The sequence below is a fragment of the Grus americana genome, chromosome 1, assembly GCF_028858705.1.
Source record: "Grus americana isolate bGruAme1 chromosome 1, bGruAme1.mat, whole genome shotgun sequence".
In the NCBI taxonomy this organism is placed as follows: Eukaryota; Metazoa; Chordata; class Aves; order Gruiformes; family Gruidae; genus Grus; species Grus americana.
The window spans coordinates 164296931-164317132 of record NC_072852.1 but is presented as its reverse complement, the minus strand read 5'-3'; the positions used below and the strand labels follow the sequence as shown (position 1 = coordinate 164317132).

General features: G+C 37.2%; 1 protein-coding gene across 4 annotated transcripts in view; it reads left to right on the top strand.

Annotated features, from left to right (window-relative positions):
* Nucleotides 1-20202, top strand: part of GPC5 (glypican 5) — an 806281-nt gene that overhangs the window by 133871 nt on the left and 652208 nt on the right. For all 4 annotated transcript variants that reach the window (XM_054839901.1, XM_054839880.1, XM_054839871.1 and 1 more), the window contains one exon: nt 18628-19322. In XM_054839901.1, coding sequence (XP_054695876.1) covers nt 18628-19322 — 695 coding nt within the window. The remainder of the gene's footprint in view (nt 1-18627; nt 19323-20202) is intronic.

The following is a 20202-nucleotide window of genomic DNA, read 5'->3' as shown; positions in this document are numbered from 1 at the left end:
TCTATTTCTATGGGATGAATCAGAAAAAATCATATCAATATGGTAGAGTATTCTTCAGGAAAAATATATTGAAATAACAGTGTGCAGCATCCTTACTTTGGGAATGAAAAATGGGTATTATTAAATTCTTAAATGGGTGATAACTGATCTGCATATCAAGTAACACACATTCATTAAAGTTAAATATATTGCTTGTAGATGTATACTAAATAATTACAAAACACTAAACCTGCTAGAATATGCTTAATAGTATATCACTGAGTCGGATGCATTTAATAGGAAATCAGTGAGAGCTTCCTCTGCCCTTTCTCCAGTGCTAACCAACGTTTCAGGGGTTGACTGAATAATTTGTCAGCGGTAGCATATCTTCTTAGTGCCAGACAAAATCAATCCAGCCAGCAGCAGCAGATTTTACCAGTTTTGTTGTGGTTTTTTTTTTTTTCCTTACAATTCCTCAGTTTTGGGGAATCTTTGCTGAAAGTAGATTTATATACTGTTTTAGACCTTTTAGGCTTCATCAGGAGTTAGCGTATAATCAGGTGAGAGGCACATTTATATTTCATAATTGTGTTAGTCATTTGCACTTGAAGGCTCTTGCAAAATTAACACCCAGAGGTTCCCAAACAGCAGAAAATCTTACAGTAAAATATTTTTCTTCCCCCCCCCCAATTCTTTGTGGCAATTGAAGACCCATGAGGTAGGTAAACTCATTAGTAAATTCACCGAGCACTAAACCTGATTGAATTTGCAGACCTTATGAGTGGGATTAATCTTTTCTAATTTTAGCCACCTGTAAAGTAGCTAAAAGAGTATCTAATCTATTGCCTCATTTAGGCTTAGCATAGTTCATGAAGAAAGAAAAGGAACTCCAGAGTGTAATTCATCCCATCCTAAGGTGGATGGCTGCCATAAACAGGATGAATTGCCCTTCAGAGTTGTCTGTCTGAGTGGGAACTATGGCTTGCACAGTTAAAGCATCTTTTTAATTAATTGGTAATCTTAGATTTGCCTCAGGGATAAAATATGAGGAGGTGCCTATCTGAACCCGCTGATTATCCAAATAGCTAGAGTAGGTGAAGTATTTGACTTTTAGATGGCTAAAGTCAGGTGAAACGAATCCTGCTTTATACTTTGAAAAGATGACACTTTGGCAGGAATTGTCTCATGATACTATAAATTATCATTCTCAAACATATAGAAAGGAGAAAATATTATCCACTTTATTTCCTACACACACACACACTCAGAGCATCATTAAGGAAAAATACAACTGCATCGTTGTCTTATGTACTTATATAAACTAAGCCATCCAGGAGAAATTTAAAAACAATATTTATTTATTTGTTTATTATTAAAGACTATAGATGTGGTGTTATTAATGATGTGTAAAGTACTGCATCCACAGTTAAAAGACAGAATAAAGTCAGAACTTTGCAAATTTTAAATTGTGTTATTATTTCTTGTAGATTTAGAAAAGCTAAAACCAGTAAAGCCCAAGAAGCAGGGAATGTTCAACTTGAAAGAGAAAATAAAAGAAAAAATACAATTTTTCTTTTGTATAGATTTTTTTTTTTTGCCTTTTTTTCATTATTCCTCTGAGTCCTTTCTTGTATGTGCCATCTGTAAAGACATATGACTGTAATATGAGTGTTCACAGACCTGTGTCTGCTCAGTGGAATGGTTTAAGTTATGGTGCATTTTTCCACAGAAAATAGTTATAGGTGTCATCTTTTCTCATGTAGATGAAAGTTTCCTAAGCCCCATATTTCCAGTTGATCCATAATGGTTCTTACAATGCTACTTTCTTCCATGGTTCCTAAATGACCAATGATTATTGCTTATGCCATACAGAAAGTCAGTTAATTTATGCAGCTGAACCAAACCATGCAGAAAGATGTCAAGTGAAAAAAAAAAAAAAAAGAAGAAGAAAAAATCCTCATGATAGCAATAAGTCAGAGAATCTAAGAAACAGTTGTTTAAAGAATGTTCTGATACTCAGCTTCAGATGAGTAATGCTCATTGCAACTTCCAAAGCACTCTTCAGTGGTACTCATTGCACACGTGCTCTGTTCTTGAGCCTCCTAGCATGTGACTAGTCACGTATTTGTTATAGAACAGCATTAAGGTATATTAAGGTACATTAATTTGCATTATCTGCCAGCTAAAGGAGAAAGAGATCCCTTCCATGCCATTTGCTTCAAGTCAAATGACACCTTTCTGAGGGCAATTTCCCATCCTCAAGGAGAGTCCTTCATCAGCAGTCACGCTGGTTTGAGGATTCTTCTTGAACCACTGATAACAATACGCAGGAGTCTTAAGAAAGAGCCAGATGATCCTGTACCTCTGCTGTAAATGTCATCCCACTAAGGCCCACAAATGTTCCCACAGCATAACATTCTGGTAATATTTAATATGCACAAACTGCCGACATGAACTTCTGGGCACAGAAGAGAATAGCAGGGCACTTCTAAGAGTGTCAGGAGACTGAGAAGTTCCCTGGCTCTTCACCTTCCTCTTGTTTTCACAGTATGTTATTTGCTAATTTGGAAACACAGCGTTCCTGCATACATGGGATGTAAGAGAGTATTTTGTTGCCTTCTAGACAGATGATTGTCATGGTCATGGAGAAAGATTTACATCTTTTGAGTATCCTGTGTTCAAAGTAACGCTCTGCGTTCAAGACCTGCAATTATTGCCCATCCCTTAAGATTAAAGTAGGACTAGTTTACATGGCTTTCTTACAAGAGAAACATACCATCGGAACTGAAATGAAAGTTTTCTTTCCTCGGATGGTCACAGCAGATCAGTGTTCTTGGTTTTCTTTCCCCCACCCCATTCTCTGTGGACTGCAGTCTGGAGGAGTTGTGGTGACATCCGTTTTGTCACTGCTAGGCAAGTAACAGAAAATAGTTTAATATGTGATCTTCTTGTGAAACTGGATTTGGCAGGAGATTAAAAGGCATCTGCTAATTTGAGTGGAGAATAGGGCTGCTACTTTCAATCTTTAGTAGATGGCACACAACTTTTATCGCTTTTCTCTCCTGTACCTCCTTTATCTCTTTCATCTCCATTAGTAGAGGGTGAGGGAGTCCCATCAACAGTTCTGGAACAAAGTATAAAATTGGGAAGTGGGACGAAAGATGCACAAGAGGGAGAGAACATTACAGCACTGTCTTCCAGATTACAGAATGAAGGTTGCCCAGAACTGGACATGTTAGCTGTATCAGCATTGCTAACTACGCAGGTCTAGGGAGGTATTATCAGACCGCAGGCCAAATGATACAGTGTGGCTCGTGTCCATGCTGCTCAGGGCTACCTCCTTCTAGAGCAGAATGACCACAGCCTTTTTGTGTACCACTTGGCTGTGTGTGCACTCTTCATTTTACATGACGGGTTTTTTTAAATGCATTCTTTCGGTCTGCAATAATATGAAGGGTGCATCGCACCCACCAAAATGAACCCAAGGTGCTGTGCTATATGCCATGGGGCGTCAGGAGGATAAAGGGAATGCAAAGCTTTCTGGTGCGATACTGGAAGAGTGTGGAGAGTACTGAAGCTTGCACAGTTTCACCTATACTGTTTTATTCGGAGTGGACCCTGTAGTAGACCTGTCTATAGAACCACGGAGGTTATCTTGGAAAAAAACTAGTAGGAGTGATCTGAAACAAACCTGGGAGTAAGCTGTTCGTTATGGGTCCAGTGGTCAATGTGCATATATCAAAGGAGATGCACACACATTTATCTTGTGTGACTGTTAGGTCAACATTAAGCTAACTGTAGACATCAAAAAGAAATGGGACATCACTTCCAATTTGCAGAGGTATATTGTTCAGCTTCTGTAAAGGATCTAAATTTTCTTTAAGAGAAAATTACTTTCACCAGAAATTTGTTCTATGTCATAGATTACACTCATGCAATTGAAGTTAGACAAATACATAATTTTGAAAACATAACTAGTTGCAAGAAAATAATCTCTGGACAAACAAATCTCTGGAGGAGACAGATTTTGATCTAATTTTTTACAGTGGAAATTCACATACAGCTGTTACAGGTCATTAATACAGAACTTGTAAGTAAATCTGTAACTAAGATAACCAAGCTATACAGGTGAAATAGCAAAACTAATGATGATAACAGAGCGGATTGTTGAGCTTGTCACCATCAACTCCCTCAACAGAAAATTGAGAGAGGCACTTTTTTGCATGATTCATCTCCCCATAAATATTTTGGCATGATTCATCTCCCCATAAACATCTAAAATAGGGAAGATGAATCATGCCTTAAACATCCCCATAACTTTCTACTGTTGGAAAAAAAAGAGTATGGTATTTAGCTGAGGTGGTAGCTGAGATGAATCACCACCCTGTATACTCGTGTGATAGGTGTGATAAGCTGATGTGATCTTTCACTTCCTTCTTCCTTGTGGGTTTTGGGTTTGGCATTGTCATGGCTTAGTAAACATCACTACTTTCATCAGTATTGGCATGCATACCTTCAAGGTTATATATGAACTGAACAGTATAAATTGGAAGGCTTCATAATGAATCTCATACTTTGTGTTGCAGAGGTAAAATGTGTATTAATAGCTGACATCACAGTATATGTTACTCTAGGAATATAATAATATCAATCAGATTCTCCTGCAGAACCCTTAAAAAATGCAGAAAAGGGCAAAATGCTCTCACATGTCCTACCAGGTTCCACTGGAAGTAGTTAATTCTGCTCAAGCCCAGCTATCACAAATGCTGATCAGACCATTAACAGATAAAGGACCTCTTTGCACAGCTATGGAGCGGCATTGGTGAGATGTAAAGGATGTTCACTTCAGAATTGTTTTCCACTGCCATTTTGATTGACTGGTTTCTTTTGTCAATACACACATTCTGAAGTGCACTAATAGTTGTCTTTGGATTTGTGGAGGTAGTAAAAGACTGAAAAGGGAAAATATATTTTTTGTTGTTGTTGTTAAACAGAAAAGGGGGAAGCTAGAGCATTTTAGACTCCTTAGCTTAATTTGAGTTATTGGGAATAAAAAGCTGAAATATTTAGAAGCCAAATACAAGAACTTATCAAGTTGATAAGTAACAATGAAACTGTATATACTGGGGACAAGTTGGGTCAAACTAATTTCCTGTATGGAAGTGGAACCAAAATGTGGGTATGTGAGAAGCACAGATGTTGTCACTTGTCCTTCCTGAGTCTTTTTATGGTATTCAACATGCCATTCTCATAAGTAAGTAGGGAATTGCTTTGATTAAATTACTACTAAACAGATGCAAACTTTTTGGAAACCTGCATTTGATTGGTTAGCAAGTGTTCACCGTCAGAATAGACAGACACTTCAGTTGTGGTTCTTGGGCAAGTACAACTACCGTTTTCGCTACTGTGTTGAATGGTGAAATAATCGGTGTGCTCTCAACAAGTGAGGGAGGGCAATAAAAGCTCATGCGCAGCCTGGAAAATAGAGCTAGCATTCAAAATAGCGGGATGCCATTCAATGGGGACATACACAGATAATGCATTTAGGTAGGAATAAGATGAGTTGAAAATTGGAGATAGACTGGCTCAGCAGTCGTTGTGTTGAAATGACGTAGAGAGCTTACTGGTTCCTAAGGTAAACATGAGTTAGAGAAGCAATGCTATTCTGAAATAGGTTAACAAAACATTTTTGATGTACCTAGTCAGGCAGAGCTATATCTGAATTTGGAACTCCTAAGCATACAGCTTGTCCACTTAAGCACATAATTTGGGCAATTTAGACTTCCCTTTGTAAGTCTTTAGAATTAAGTTTGACTACATAGAGTCAGAATGGACCCCCTTTATGACTGAAAGAAGTGGGACTGTTCATTTTAATAAAAATAAGATAGAAGAAATTTGTAAGTTTTCAGGAGTAAGATTCATCACCTAGCTTCTCTGAACTAATCACCCTCTCTCTCTAGAGGAGAAAAGAAGCATGATTCATCTTATTTCCATGTGGACACCTAAACTAGGACAGATGAATCATGCCATCATCCTCTCTTCTGATTAATTGAGATGTAGACTCATCTACTTTGGAGATGCATTTGGTCTTTGGAGATATCTGTAGTCAGGTGGGGAGGATCTAATCTGAAATACCTAAAAAGAGCAAGAAGCAAATAATTTGTTCTTATTGGTGACAGCAAATGAGAGTACGGTGAAGCACTGGAATAATTTTCTTGGAGGTTGCAGTCTCTCTATTACTGTGCATTTTTTAAGATTAGCTTAGATAAATACGTAAAAATATGAGCTCATAAATCTAGTTGAACCTGCCCTGTGTTCAAAGGATGGATTAGAGGACATCTCAGGTTCTTCCTAGCCCTGTGTTTCTGTGTGGTTTCATTTAGTGAGAGATATTCCAGTCCTACATAAGCTAGGATACCCAGCTGTAAAGGAAATTGGGAGGTAACTGTCCAGTTTTGAGTGATGCAAGAGATGTGTACCCCTTGTCACATTGCACGATGGGACAGATCACATGATGGGGTGGAAGCAGCCATTATCTCCAGCTCCTTCCTGGAAAACATTACATGCCTTGAGAACGTGTGAGTCAGCAGTGCTGCAGCAGAAGTTGCAAATCAGGGCTTAGCGGAGCATCTACAAATAGTGGTAGGGTGAAAGGCTATTAGCACCCCTAGTAAAGCTGTATAGTTAAGGTAGGTAATGTACTAGTTATACTCTCTGAAAGTAAAAAAAAAAAAAAAAGTAGCATTTAAAAAGACAAATTATCTTTTGTATATTTGGAAAGAATTTGATGAAGGTTAAAGAGCATTAAGATATAAAGCTTAAGGGAATAATTTCATTAACCCACATTTATGTAATTATTCATACAACAGTGAACATAAGTGATTTATGTTTAAATCTGACATCTATTGTTCTTTGCTCCAATGAGTGAGCTCCAACTAAACTTCAATAGTCATTAAAAAGCATCTATCCAAACAAAATCAGAAAACAATAGGTGAGATAATCTCATGAAAAAAATTGGATTGCTATTAAAGAAGAGGATTTCAAAAATTTTCATAGAGTACGCTGCGTCTTGACAACATACATAGACGATATAAAGAAAACCAGACTATATAACTATAATCCCTGGTTGAAGATGTGAAGAGAAAGCTTCCTACCCTGGTATGGCCCTCAGATTATTATACATTGTTGATTTTTCATGTAGGCAGCAATGAAGTTGCAACAAGAAGTCAGGAAAAAAAAGGAGAGTTTATGGCCTTTGGAAGAAGGAGTAGGCAACTCAGGAGGACTACAAGGATGACTTGAAGTTATGCAGGGAGAAAACTAGAAGGGCCAAAGCCCAACTAGAACCTAATTTGGCTACTGCTGTAAAAGACAATAAAAAATGTTTCTATAAATACATTATCAACAACAAAAGGAAGGCTAAGGAGAATCTTCATAAGTTATTGGATGCTGGGGGAAACATAGTGACAAAAGATGAAGAAAAGGCTGAGATACTTAATGTCGCCTTTGCCTCAGTCTTTAATAGTAAGACCAGTTGTTCTCTGGCTACCCAGCCCCCTGAGGTGGAAGACAGGGATGGGGAGCAGAATGAAGCCCCCATAACCCAAGGGGAAATGGTTAGCAACCTGCTGCACCACTTATACACATACAGGTCTATGGGGCGGCTGGGATCCACCCAAGGGTACTGAGGGAGCTGGCAGAAGTGCTCACCAAGCCACTTTCCATCATTCATCAGCAGTCCTGGCTAACTGGGGAGGTCCCAGTTGACTGGAAGTTAGCCAGTATGATACTCATCTACAAGAAGGGCTGGAAGGAGGATCCAGGGAACTAAGTACGGGCTTGTCAGTCTGAGTCTGGTGCCAAGGAAGGTTATGGATCAGATCATCTTGAGTGCCATCACATGACACATAGAGGACAACCAGGTGATCAGGCCCAGTCAGCATGGGTTTATGAAAGGCAGGTCCTGCTCGACTAACCTGAGCTCCTTCTATGACCAGGTGACCCACTTAGTGGATGAGGGAATTAGAAAAGCCTTTGACACTGTTTCCCACAGAACTCTCCTGGAGAAACTGGCTGCTTACAGCTTGAAAGGGTGGATATTTTGCTGGGTTAAAAACTGTCTGGATGTCCAGGCCCAAAGAGTTGTGGTGAATGGAGTTAAATCCAGTTGGTGGCCAGTCCCAAGTGGTGTTCCCCAGGGCTCAGTACTGGGACCAGTCCTGTTTAACATCTTTATCAATGATCTGGTCGAGGGGATTGAGTGCATCCTCAGTAAGTTTGCAGGCAACACCAAGTTGTGCAGGGGTGTTGATCTGCTTGAGGGTAGGAAGGCTCTGCAGAGAGATCTGGACAGGCTGGATCGATGGGCTGAGGCCAACTGTATGAGGTTCAACAAGGTTCAGTGCCGGGTCCTGCACTTGGGTCACAACAACCCCAGGCAACGCTACAGGCTTAGGGAAGGGTGGCTGGAAAGCTGCCCGGTGGAAAATGACCTGGGGGTGTTGGTCAATAGCCATCTGAATATGAGTCAGCAGTGTGCCCAGGTGGCCAAGAAGGCCAACAGCATCCTGGCTTGTATCAGGAATAGTGTGGCCAGCAGGACTAGGGAAGGGATCGCCCCCCTGCACTTGGCACTGGTGAGGCCGCACCTGGAGTCCTGTGTTCAGTTTTGGGCCCCTCACTGCAAGAAAGACATTGAGGTTTCCAAAGAAGGGCAACAGAGGTGGTGAAGGGTCTAGAGCACAAGTCTTATGAGGAGTGGCTGAGGGAACTGAGGTTGTTTAGCCTGGACAAAGAAAGGGAGGCTGATGGGAGACCTTATTGCTCAGTACAACTACCTGAAAGGAGGTTGTAGCCAGGTGGGTGTTGGTCTCTTTTCCCAAGTAACAAGTGATAGGACAAGAGGAAATGGCCTCAAGTTGTGCCAGGGGAGGTTTAGATTGGATAGTAGGAAAAATTTCTTCACCAAAAGGGTTCTCAAGCATTGGAACACGCTGCCCAGGGAAGTGGTGGAGTCACCATCCCTGGAGGTATTTAAAAGATGTGTAGATGTGGTGCTTAGGGACATGGTTTAGTGGTGGACTTGGCAGTGCTAGGTTAATGGTTGGACTTGATGATCTTAAAGGTCTTTTCTAACCAAAATGACTCTATGATTCTAAGTGCCAAAGCTACTAGCAACAATGGATTGTTTAACATGTATTTTTTTAATTCTTAGTTTCTAAAGAATGAGTTATTAATTGGTGTAGGAATGAGTTGTATTAAAATCAGAAGTCATACTCGTTAATAAAAAATGAGTCAAATTAGAGTGGACTACTCCAATCCATGTCAGTATTTGATCGTAAGATATCATCATCAAAAGCAACTACACAGAATTTTCTGTACAACTATCATAAAAAAGTTCTTCTATAAACAATTTCTCTTTCCTGAGACTTCCTTAGTGTTGAAATATCTTCTGAATTTCACTTAAATTTGATAACGTTATATACTAAAACTGTACATCTTTTCCTAACCAGTTTAGAGAACTGGATTTTTTTTGTCGTTATTGACAGGTGCTATTTTCCTCTTGTATTTGGGAAAGAGTATATTTTCCTGTCTGATTATCCATCTCCTGAGAGTTTCAATCTTGTGAAGTTAGAAATGGTATATTTATTAACCTATCTGAAACTTGGAAGTGCATACCTGAAATACATTCCTTTTTACAATATTCTGTAAACTAGTTACTGAAATATATGGCATAAACAAAAATGTTTTTGTATCATCTACATTAAGCAGAAATTTGCATATATCACTAATCACTTATAGTGATTAGATCACTAATCACTGATATACCAGAGCTACACAGAGAAACATACAGTTTTTCTTCTTGATATACAATAGTTATAGAGGAACATAGAATTAATTTCAACATAATACAGATCCAGTCATAAACTTCATTGTTCCTGAATCTTCCATGGAAAACATAGATGCTTGTTTAAGAAATGCAGCCTTTAAGGACATTTTTTCCTCTCTTTTTTCTCAATCAGAGTGAAGTGAAGCGAAGTGAAAGATAATAAATGCACCTTTGAAACCCATGACGTAGTCATATGTTAAGTAAACAGACTCCTCAAATTTCTTTGACTGATTAGCGTGACAATTTTTTGTGTGAAATTCGTCAGACCATCAGATGCAGGAATTCACCAAACCTGAACCAACAGTTAGAAGAAAGCTGTCAGATTAAATATTCAGTGATACAAAATGAATATATTTACTTGTTTGATGTACAAGAAATGTTGATCTGTAGTGTTGCATCTGCTAGAACCTGATTATCATTTCACGTTAACCTGTGTACATCAAAAACCAGCTTACTGAAGTTGAGTGAGTATTTCAAGCATAAAACTGGGATAATTGAAAAAAAAATAAAAAATCAGGTTCTAAACTTTCAAATATAAAGACAAAAGCTTCATCTGATGTCAGTCATCATCATAGCTTTATGGAAATCTTCCTGAGGTTGTTCTTTCTCTTCATGTGTAATTCCTCTGTCATTCCCTGATAATTACTTTTGATAAAGCTAGCATGTAAAGTCATGATGCTCTGGCAACCCTCTGGAAACCAAGTATATACTTTATTTCATTCTAAGAAAAACACGTTCCTAGCTGTGCAGAATGAAGGAGGATTTGCATAAATATATATGAAGTTTGTCATTCTTCTACCATTAAGACCACTTTGTAGAAGCATGATCATCTCAGCTCTTTATTCATGTAAATTTCAGTATCATATTATGTGTTATTAGACTTTCTCTTAATATCAGTTCCTTACAAAAATCTTAGGGATTCACCCTGACCAAATGTAGATCTTAGTATATCTGAGTGATTTGTTCTAACATCCCTTTATAATCGAGGGAGAGGAACAAGCACTTCCAGAGAGCACTTCATCTCAACCAAATGTAGTCATCTGAAGTCAGAGGGATGAATCATGCCTTAGAAGTGCTTGTTTCTCTCACGTGACTTTTAGGGAGCTTCAAGTGACTAGCTCACATATATACATTTGAAGTTACGTGAAATGAATTTTACCCTTCTAATCAATTTTGTGACCCTTCTATCTCAACATCATCCCGCTATACATTCTGAATTTCCCTTTTCAAAAAATACCCTTTTCATAGATCTGAGATTACTTGCCTGCCTTATATATTAAGGCAAATGTGTAAAAATGCAGATCATAAAACATTATCAATATAATGTCCTTTTGCAAACCATGCACATTTTGCATCAAAAGATTTTCAAACAAATTCATTTTACAATACCAATTTTAAAGCTGTGATCGCCTGAAGTGTTCTGCTTGTAATTCTGAGCTTATTTTATTCCAAGGTAGCAAGCAATACATTCAGAATTTAGAAATATTTTCCTTCAATGAGAAAGCATTGCTTGTGAAATACAGAGAACAATGCAAAATCAGAGAGAAGGTAAGCAGAATCCAAGAGGGGAAAAAAAAAAAGAGGTTTTGGTGGAGCTCTATTTACTGCTAGTTAGTTCTTCTCCTGGCACCATTAAAAAAAAAAAAAATTGCTCTTGTTGCTTCCAAAATGGCAAGATGAATGGTCCCATAGTTATCACTATTAAAAGGATAACACAGGCTGAAAAAAAAAACTAAACACTTTTGGGAGAAAAGTGGAATCACTGATTATAACCATGTGATATGAAGTCATGTGATTATCATTCATTCATTCATTCATATGACAGTCAGTCAATATTAAAATATCATCTATCAAGGTATGATTAAATACTTTACATTCCAATTACAATTTAGGCATATGTTAAATAGCAGATTCTAAATCTAGATATTTTAAAATCAACAGTAGTAAGTTTCACTGAAAAGTTCAAAAAGAATTTTCTGAACCATTGGTGATAGTTTTCATTAGGTTATCAAAATTAATGAAGCTCCAGAGAACTGGAAAAAAAGATAATTTCATTCCAACATTTTATAAAAAACAAATACAAGGCTTGGAGATCATAGTGTTGGATCAGCTGCACACCAGTGCTGTTGCAGTGCTGGGCCTGATCTTGAATGTATAAATAGGAAGATGGAGAAGGAAAAGAAAAAAAAAACCCTGAATTTATTGATTTAGAAAGCAAATTGTACAGGACAAAGTAGTCAGTATCAGGATTACTAAGAAAAGATTAACACTGAGTGATGATAGTAAGATTATAAAATAAGAATGAGAAGTACAATTATCAATTTAGACTAGCAAAATGAGGTAGCACAATCACGAGTGAGATTCATCTCACCTCACTTTGGGACATGTTTTTCTAGATTCTTCGGCATATTAGATTTTGAAATAAAAATTAAATGGGTTTTTACATCGTTTAAATCAGGAATGAGTTTCTTCTGAGTCCTCACAATTGCATTATGGGCAAAAAGGAGAGCATTCCTTACATATGGGTCCGGGAGAATTTGCTGTTTCTCTGACTAATGTTTTAACAGCCTTTCAAAGTGCAACAGTTCTTTTCAGTGTAATTACAGTGACGCTAATGCTTATAGCCCAAATTACCTGTGATTGCCAATTCCTATTAATATTCCAACTAAAGCTGTCACACACCAGCTTCCTAGTGTCTATGCTTTTCTCTGGTGCCCTGCTGATGCCTCCCGGGCGTTGCTCAGGTGAGTCGTCGTTCCTGCGAGCAGTATCGTGCCGCTGGGGCAGGTTTCTTCCGTGATGGTCTCGGGCCCTCTCAGAGTTAATATTTGGTTTGTTTCAATCCTTTATTTGCTAATGGGGTACACTCTTACCTACTCTCTGGGTCCTTGGGCTTAGTTACACCATGATTACTTCTTTTTTTTTTTTTAGTCCTCTGTGTAATATTTTAAAGAGTTACGCAATGTCATACCAAAAAAACCTGCAACTAAAAAAATTAATTACAATGTAACTAAACCAAACTCGAAATCACAGGATATGCAGAAACGTCTGACATCTGAGTATCTGAGTAATTTGCCATTGAACACAGGACAACTTAGGGAATGGTCAACTGATTCTAATTCAAGTTTCTTAATTTTTTTTTTTTTTTCAAAGAGAGTTAAAATAAATTTAAGACCAAACAAGAGAGTTGGTTGGGCTATGGGTTTAATCTGTTCTACCTGTTTTCTTACTGACTTCAATGGTGAGTCTATAATCTATGAAATGGATTAATTTGAAATAATGTGTTAATGAGGAACAATTTTAGTGAGTCTCAAATATATTCTGCTGGCACTTATCCTTTTGATCTCTCTCCCATATAACCTTCACAGGCAATGCCCTAATGAGTTCATTCCTTATAATTCATTTATATGTCTTGAGGACTTTATTCTTCCAGCTCGTTTTTCTGATATGATAAATGATTAGGGGATTTTGCAGTATGTCTGGCACTGTGTACTACTTTGTAGTTAGGAGTAATTACACTGAATTTCCCACCTATACGTGTTTCCCTGTTTGATATATTTTAAACAAAGATATTATGTATGTAATACTGGGTGGATTAATTTCTTTTCCATAATTATTCTTTTCCATATTTTTGGAATGTCTTTTGTTTGCTAGTCTGTAAACTGTACCTGAGATATTCCCCTTGACTCCGATAGGACAATGTGTGCAAGATACACTTGATTGGACCATAAATCTTTAGTAGAGAGAGTTTGATGCTTCTGGATTATTTGTGCTGCCCATAAACAGAAGTAAAACATATGAGATCACCGAACATTAATGGCAACGGGCAATAGGCTAATACTTTCCCATAGGATTTTTCAAGTCATTATAAATTCATAATATTGTTAGGTTTTTCAGCTTTTATCTGGATACCCGTATATTATGGGCTGATACTTAAGGTAATCCAGGCTCATCAGTTTTGGATCCCCTCTGGACTGTGAAAGGCATTCTTGCTAAATACTGTGTCCATAGTTCAAGGATGGATTTTAACCTGTCCGGTTATAATTTATTGACTTCTTTATGTTACCCTAAGTGTGAATTAATTTATCTGTAATCTAGCCTGGGGAATTACTACTGAATTATAAGACTTCACAACTTGTTAGCCCACTACTAATACTGGATTTTTAATGTATTAGACTATCTTTGTGTTAAGTACTGTGGATGTTTCAAAAGATAATACTCTGAATTTAGTCCATGCATTTTCTCAATTAGCAGCTATATAGAACATTTATCTGTGTGAAGAAAGGGTAAACTGAAGAAAATGCAGTTGCTTTTATAACAATGTGATTCCATAGAAATTTGTTTTAAATTTATTTTTTAAGGCACCTGTAATAGAAAGACACTTTGCCAAAACTATTAAGGATGAGAATTGCAGGGTTAGTTTAAAATCCAGTCCAAATTCTAGTTTATTCTGTACAATATTGCCATTAAATCTGATTAATGTCCAGGAATAAAAAAAAAAATACTTATTTTTTGATCTTTTTGTGAGTTGTTCTAGTAAACAAGGCATGTGCACACTTTTGTATTGTCTTTTAAAGCCAGTAATCCGCTGGACTGTTTCCTACATTGTGTTATCTTTATAATTTAGAACTACCCGTGGCTCTCGGGAACAGAAAGGTTATGAAAGTGAATGAAAGATTGCCAATCTTTTAAAGCAATGATCTGATAGTTATTTTACATCACTTTATGATCACTTTGTTAAATATACTGTTATCAAAAAAGATTGTATATATGTACTGACATGAAGAATGAATTGAAAAAATGCAGTACATAAACCAAACAAGTGCTCATCTATGTTTCTTTTCCTAGCCTTGTGTTTTGTTCCTTCTTAGCAAAACCAGGGAGATATTTGAAAATTACTTTTGAAAAATTAATTGGTTAATATATTGACAGCCCTGATAGTTTATTTAGGATTATTAGTTTATTTAGTTTATTAAAATTGTAATTTTAAGTGTAGCCAAAGAAAAATAAAGTTGACATGTCACCCATGGTAAATGCAAGACATTATTCACAGTAGTACAGAAGGTATCTGTAGGATATTGTATAGTGGTTACTATGAAGATCTTATAAAGGATGGAGATAAGAGGCACTGAGTCTGCAGATCAAAAAATCATTTAATAAGAGTAAAAAGAGCTTGTCTGGCTAATCTTGGTTATATTTAAAATGTCTTTTGTATGTATTAGATTTATACCGATTGAAAATTCACCACTTCTTTTTTGGCTGAACAATTAAGACTAACAATGTTAGTTTGGGCTGATAGACTTAAAAGACGGAGAAACACATTGTGAAATCTTTGATACGCTTGCCAGCGTGTTGAACCAGCATAACTTGATTCGTCATTGAAGTCTCCAAAAGTGTTGCAAAATGGCATAGATTGCCATCATAAGGTGTTCATAGGAGCTGTTCAATATTGAAAGTAAACATAGGTCTGCTTTGCTGTCTGTCATTCTTCAAGCTGTCTGAGAGCAAAACAAATCTCTGGATTAGCTTTGGCGGTTATAAAGTAGGAAACGTGCCAGTAGAATAAACCTGATGATTAACAAATTTTGTAAGAAATCCTAAAATGACAATTAAACAGCATGATGCAGAACCATAAATACAAATGGCCATTATTATCATGTGCTGGTTAGAAAAGCACAGATAGTCAATAAATCATGCAGCTGATTATTGTACTCATTCATCTGTGGGTTGCTGGGGCACTAGCAATGTAGCTCAGTCTTGAAGGTTTGTTATTTTTTATACCACATTGTAAAATCTATTGATTATCCATCTGTAGCGTGATTTATTCTTTCATCTAATATTTGTGCTCTTGGTAATAGGATATTGCAGCTATGGATTGTAACAGACATTTTAGTTCACATACTAAGGTTTTCACTGAGGAAAAAGTAATAATAAAAAATTTAGAGAGTCATAAAAACCTTATTCATGTTATTCTAAAGAGATTATTATAACATCATTATTTTACTAACATTACCTACTTTAACAAATTTCATCTGAAGCATTGGCAAAATTTGTGTAAAAGATTGGATCTACAGTTTCAAAAATAGCCATTTTCCTAGGATGCTTTAATATTCTTCACACTTTTTTATTTTAAGCCATCTAAACCAAGAATCAATTAGACTTAAATTTTTGGTTTTGTTATTCTGGCTGCTCCAAGCTTTTATATGAATGGTTCTTGAGTCAGTGATAACTGTGTGTCTAGAATTTAGTTCAGTTCTCTAGGCAGATCCATCTAATACCATTTTAAATGCAAAACATCCACACAATTCCTGAAGATGTGACAGAGGACCTGCAGGATACCCATGCCCTTCCAGACAGGCAGATAAATGCCATCTACCATTAAAAATGGTATTAAAGACTCTTAGGCAACTAAATAAAGTCTCCATAGTAGGACTGTACTTTCTTTGCATTCCTTGTTCCCTCCAATAAAAATGAGACATAATGTACAGTAGGACATTTAGGGCTGTAATTTAGCTGTCCATGTACATGTGCCTCCAGGTGAGCTAAGTGTCCAAACTGCCTTTATAGCTGGTGATCTCATCCTCGGTTCAGTCACCTTAAAGTGGGCACCTCGATCAATCTCATATGCCCTCTTGGATATGTTGTGTCTCGTCTGCTGCTCCAGAAGGACATGGGTCACCCACGCACATGTGCACACCTACAAACACGGGGTGCAGTGCAGGTGTCTCAGGTACGACCTGGCATGAGGTGCTGAGGTTGAGCGGTCACATCGCCGGTGGTGATGCAGGCAGCCATTGCTCAGCTGGCACTTCTGCGTGTCAACTCACGGGATAAACTGAAGAGGCTTTGCTGTGTTGAACAGGTCTCCGTTGGTGGGAGCCTAGCTCCATGCAGGGTCCTGACTTTAGGAGTCCGACTTCTGAAACAAATCAAACCCTTTGCTGAATCACTGTGACATTTGGCACGTGTGAATGATTATAGTGAAATTCCCTCTGGGAGAGAGGCACATTTGTACGTGCCATAGTAATGAAAAAAAACCCCCAACAAATGGGATGCACTTTCCTACTCTTTACTGTGGGCAGTCAACACTTTTTTTCTTACCTATGTGAATGTTAGAGGAATGGAAAAGAAAGATAGTAAAATCACTCTTAAGGGTGGTGTGAAATATGAAACTAAGAGTTAATAGATAATAGATAGCAAAGGAATGGAGGTAATGACTCTGATTTCTAAGCATGTATCTCATATTTATTGGAGAAAACAAAGAGTATATAGAAAGGATAAGCAGATTAGTTTAATACGTCTTCTCTGTGATCTTTTCATAAAGTGTGCAATTTCAAACCCACTGAAGTCAATGAGAATCATTTCACTGACCTAAACAAGCTTTGTATCAGAATGTAAGACATTTATTCTTATGCATAGATATATGTTAAAGATGTGATAGCCAGTCTGAGTTATTATATTAAAATTATTCTGAGTTTTCTAGTATTCCCTTCAGTCAGTGACTTAACATCAGACTTCAGATTGCTTTAGTAATTGCCTGACGTAGTTTGACACTGTTTGATTCTGCCTATTTTTAACATCACTGTTGGGACAGTATTAACTGTACTTCATGCTTTTCCTCACTTTATTTCTACAGAGTCCCATTAAAAAAAAAAGTGAAAAAATAAATACATGAAAACTTGTAAAGCTTGAATGAATAAAAGAAAGCTACTGAGTCATAGCCATCCAGTTGGATAAAATGGGTTAATACTTGTAATATGTGTTGCTGTGTATTTTTATTCTCAACTAGAAAATAAGATTCCCTTTGATCTATATATTGCTCCTTTGCCTTCCCTGAAGTGCAAGCTTCTCAGGCAGATCTAGGAAATTCCTCAATGCAAACATTCTTCTTTTTTGAAAGCCAGCAAATCACAGATCAAGTCAGGAGAGAATACTTCTCCAGTATACTTTAACTTTGTTTTATTAACTTATACTTTAACAGTATTTTATTAAAAACTACTCAGTGAACTTAAGGATCGCCACCTAACACATGAAACGAAATGTAAGTTTATCCATTCAGGCTTTACCGGTTATGCAGATCTTGAGGCTTAGAGAGGGTGTATCCATCACGGTGCCCAAGGAGAGCGATTCTGCACGTTCCAGCACTTTGCTTGACTGTAGCAATTGCCAGACAAAACAGCATTGTTTAAAAACACGTTCTCCTCTGTGTTTGGTACATCTCCTTCTTTTGGCAGACAAGAAGATAAAACTGTTTGATCTTTTAAAAGTTAAGTTTTAATGGAATGGAAGACTTGTTTAAATTGTTTAATGTTATTTTTGCCTATCCATTTAGGATGGTAAGAGGAATGACTTGGAGTGACAGAGCATTTAACTTTCTATTGCTACTTGCAGAATGAGTCATGAGATGAGAGAGCTAATGTATGTATATACATAGACAGATGCAGTCTGGCTTTGTTGTATTTTGTAACTTAATAATTCAGCTTACAATCGGTTTCCTTTTATATTTTTTCCGACTGTGTTTAATATATCCTGCCAAGAAAATATATGGATTATTAATTGTGTTGTAACATTACTTGTAATGTTTACCTGTATTCAAAGACAGTTGTCACAGTTTGTGAGAAGTTTGTCTCTTCACAAGTTCTAATGCAAAAGTGCATTTGGGATAAATGTAAGATGTCTTGATGTAATTCTTTTAAGTTCTTACTCTAATTTCTCATTTTTTAAACCTTAAAAATAATTAACTTTCTTTTTTTTTACAGAAACCTTTGAAATGCTTATCAGACTGGCTGAGAATTACACAAGCACGCTTTTCTGCAATGCGTATAGAAACATGGCTGCTGAGGCTACTACACGTGTTCAGGAGTTTTTCACAGATGTTGGACTCTTCATATTTGGCACAGACGTTAGCACAGAGGAATTTGTCAACAGATTTTTTGACACCCTGTTCCCAGTAGTCTACAACCATGTGATTAACCCTGGTCTGACTGACATTTCAGTGGAATACGCGGAGTGCCTCCGAATGGCGAGAAGAGACATCAGGCCCTTTGGTAACGTTCCCAAAAAGGCCATAGGACAGATGGGAAGATCACTGTTACCCAGCCGGGCTTTCTTGCAGGCTCTGAACTTGGGGATCGAAGTGATCAATACAACGGATCACCTGCATTTCTCTAAAGACTGCAGCAGAGCTTTGCTGAGAATGCAGTACTGCCCCCATTGCCAAGGCCTGACTTTAAGTAAGCCCTGCATGGGCTACTGCCTCAACGTCATCCGAGGCTGCTTAGCTAACATGGCAGAAGTTGACCTTCACTGGCGGGAATATATTCGGTCCCTGGAGGAGCTCTCAAGTGCCATGAGTGGGACGTACGACATTGAGCACGTGCTTCTAAACTTTCATTCACTTGTTAATGACGCTCTCGTACAGTCTCGTACCAATGGACCAGAATTATCTGAGCAGGTAAGAAGCTGGTTTTATACAAACATGCAAACATGACACTAAGAAAATTAACACTGGTAACTAATACTTGTTTGGCCATTTTTATGGTGATGAACACATTTGTATCCGAGTTCAGCTTTATCCAACAATGCATTTTTCCGGCACTGCAAGTTTTTATTTTAATCATGCACATGACATGCTAATTTCCCATATTGTATTCACAATTTTAACATCAAGTGGAGATTTAACCTTTTGGCAGCATTTACAGTAAAGGCTTTTCGAAATGAAAAGAATTCTTGTGTGGAATTTATCTTTTCCCATTTCCCATGAAACCACAGCTTTTTTCAAAATTTTACTGAGTGAAAATTTTTGTTGCAGAATGGAATGGAAACTTACATTCCTTCACCCTTTTTATTTAGAATTTAACATTTTCAGTAGATGCACTGAATAGCTTTAGGTTTAACTTTACAACTGCGTCTGCTAAGTTCTACTGAACAAGGGTGAACAATGGAATGTGTCATTAAGTTTGGAAGCTTAAACTATTAACGAGAGGAAAGTAAATTATCTGGTAAAAAACTAAGCCCACAAATATTTTATAAAAACAGAACAGAATAATACCATGATGTTTATGTAAATGAGAGTGTTAAATTTCAGCAATAATATTTGTTTGCAGATTGGAAACTCGCTACGCGACATACTAAGAATAATTTTTAGGAGAACAAAAAACCATTTTCATTAACATAAGAAAATTATTTGATCGCTTCATTGTTATCTTATATGCACATAATGATAAATTTAAACAATCCTTCTTTTAGATACCATTGACCTGTCTTAGAGAACCTATGACTTTGCATATATTATTTGCATTATTTTGTAGATTTGAGAGAAAGTGGCACAGTTC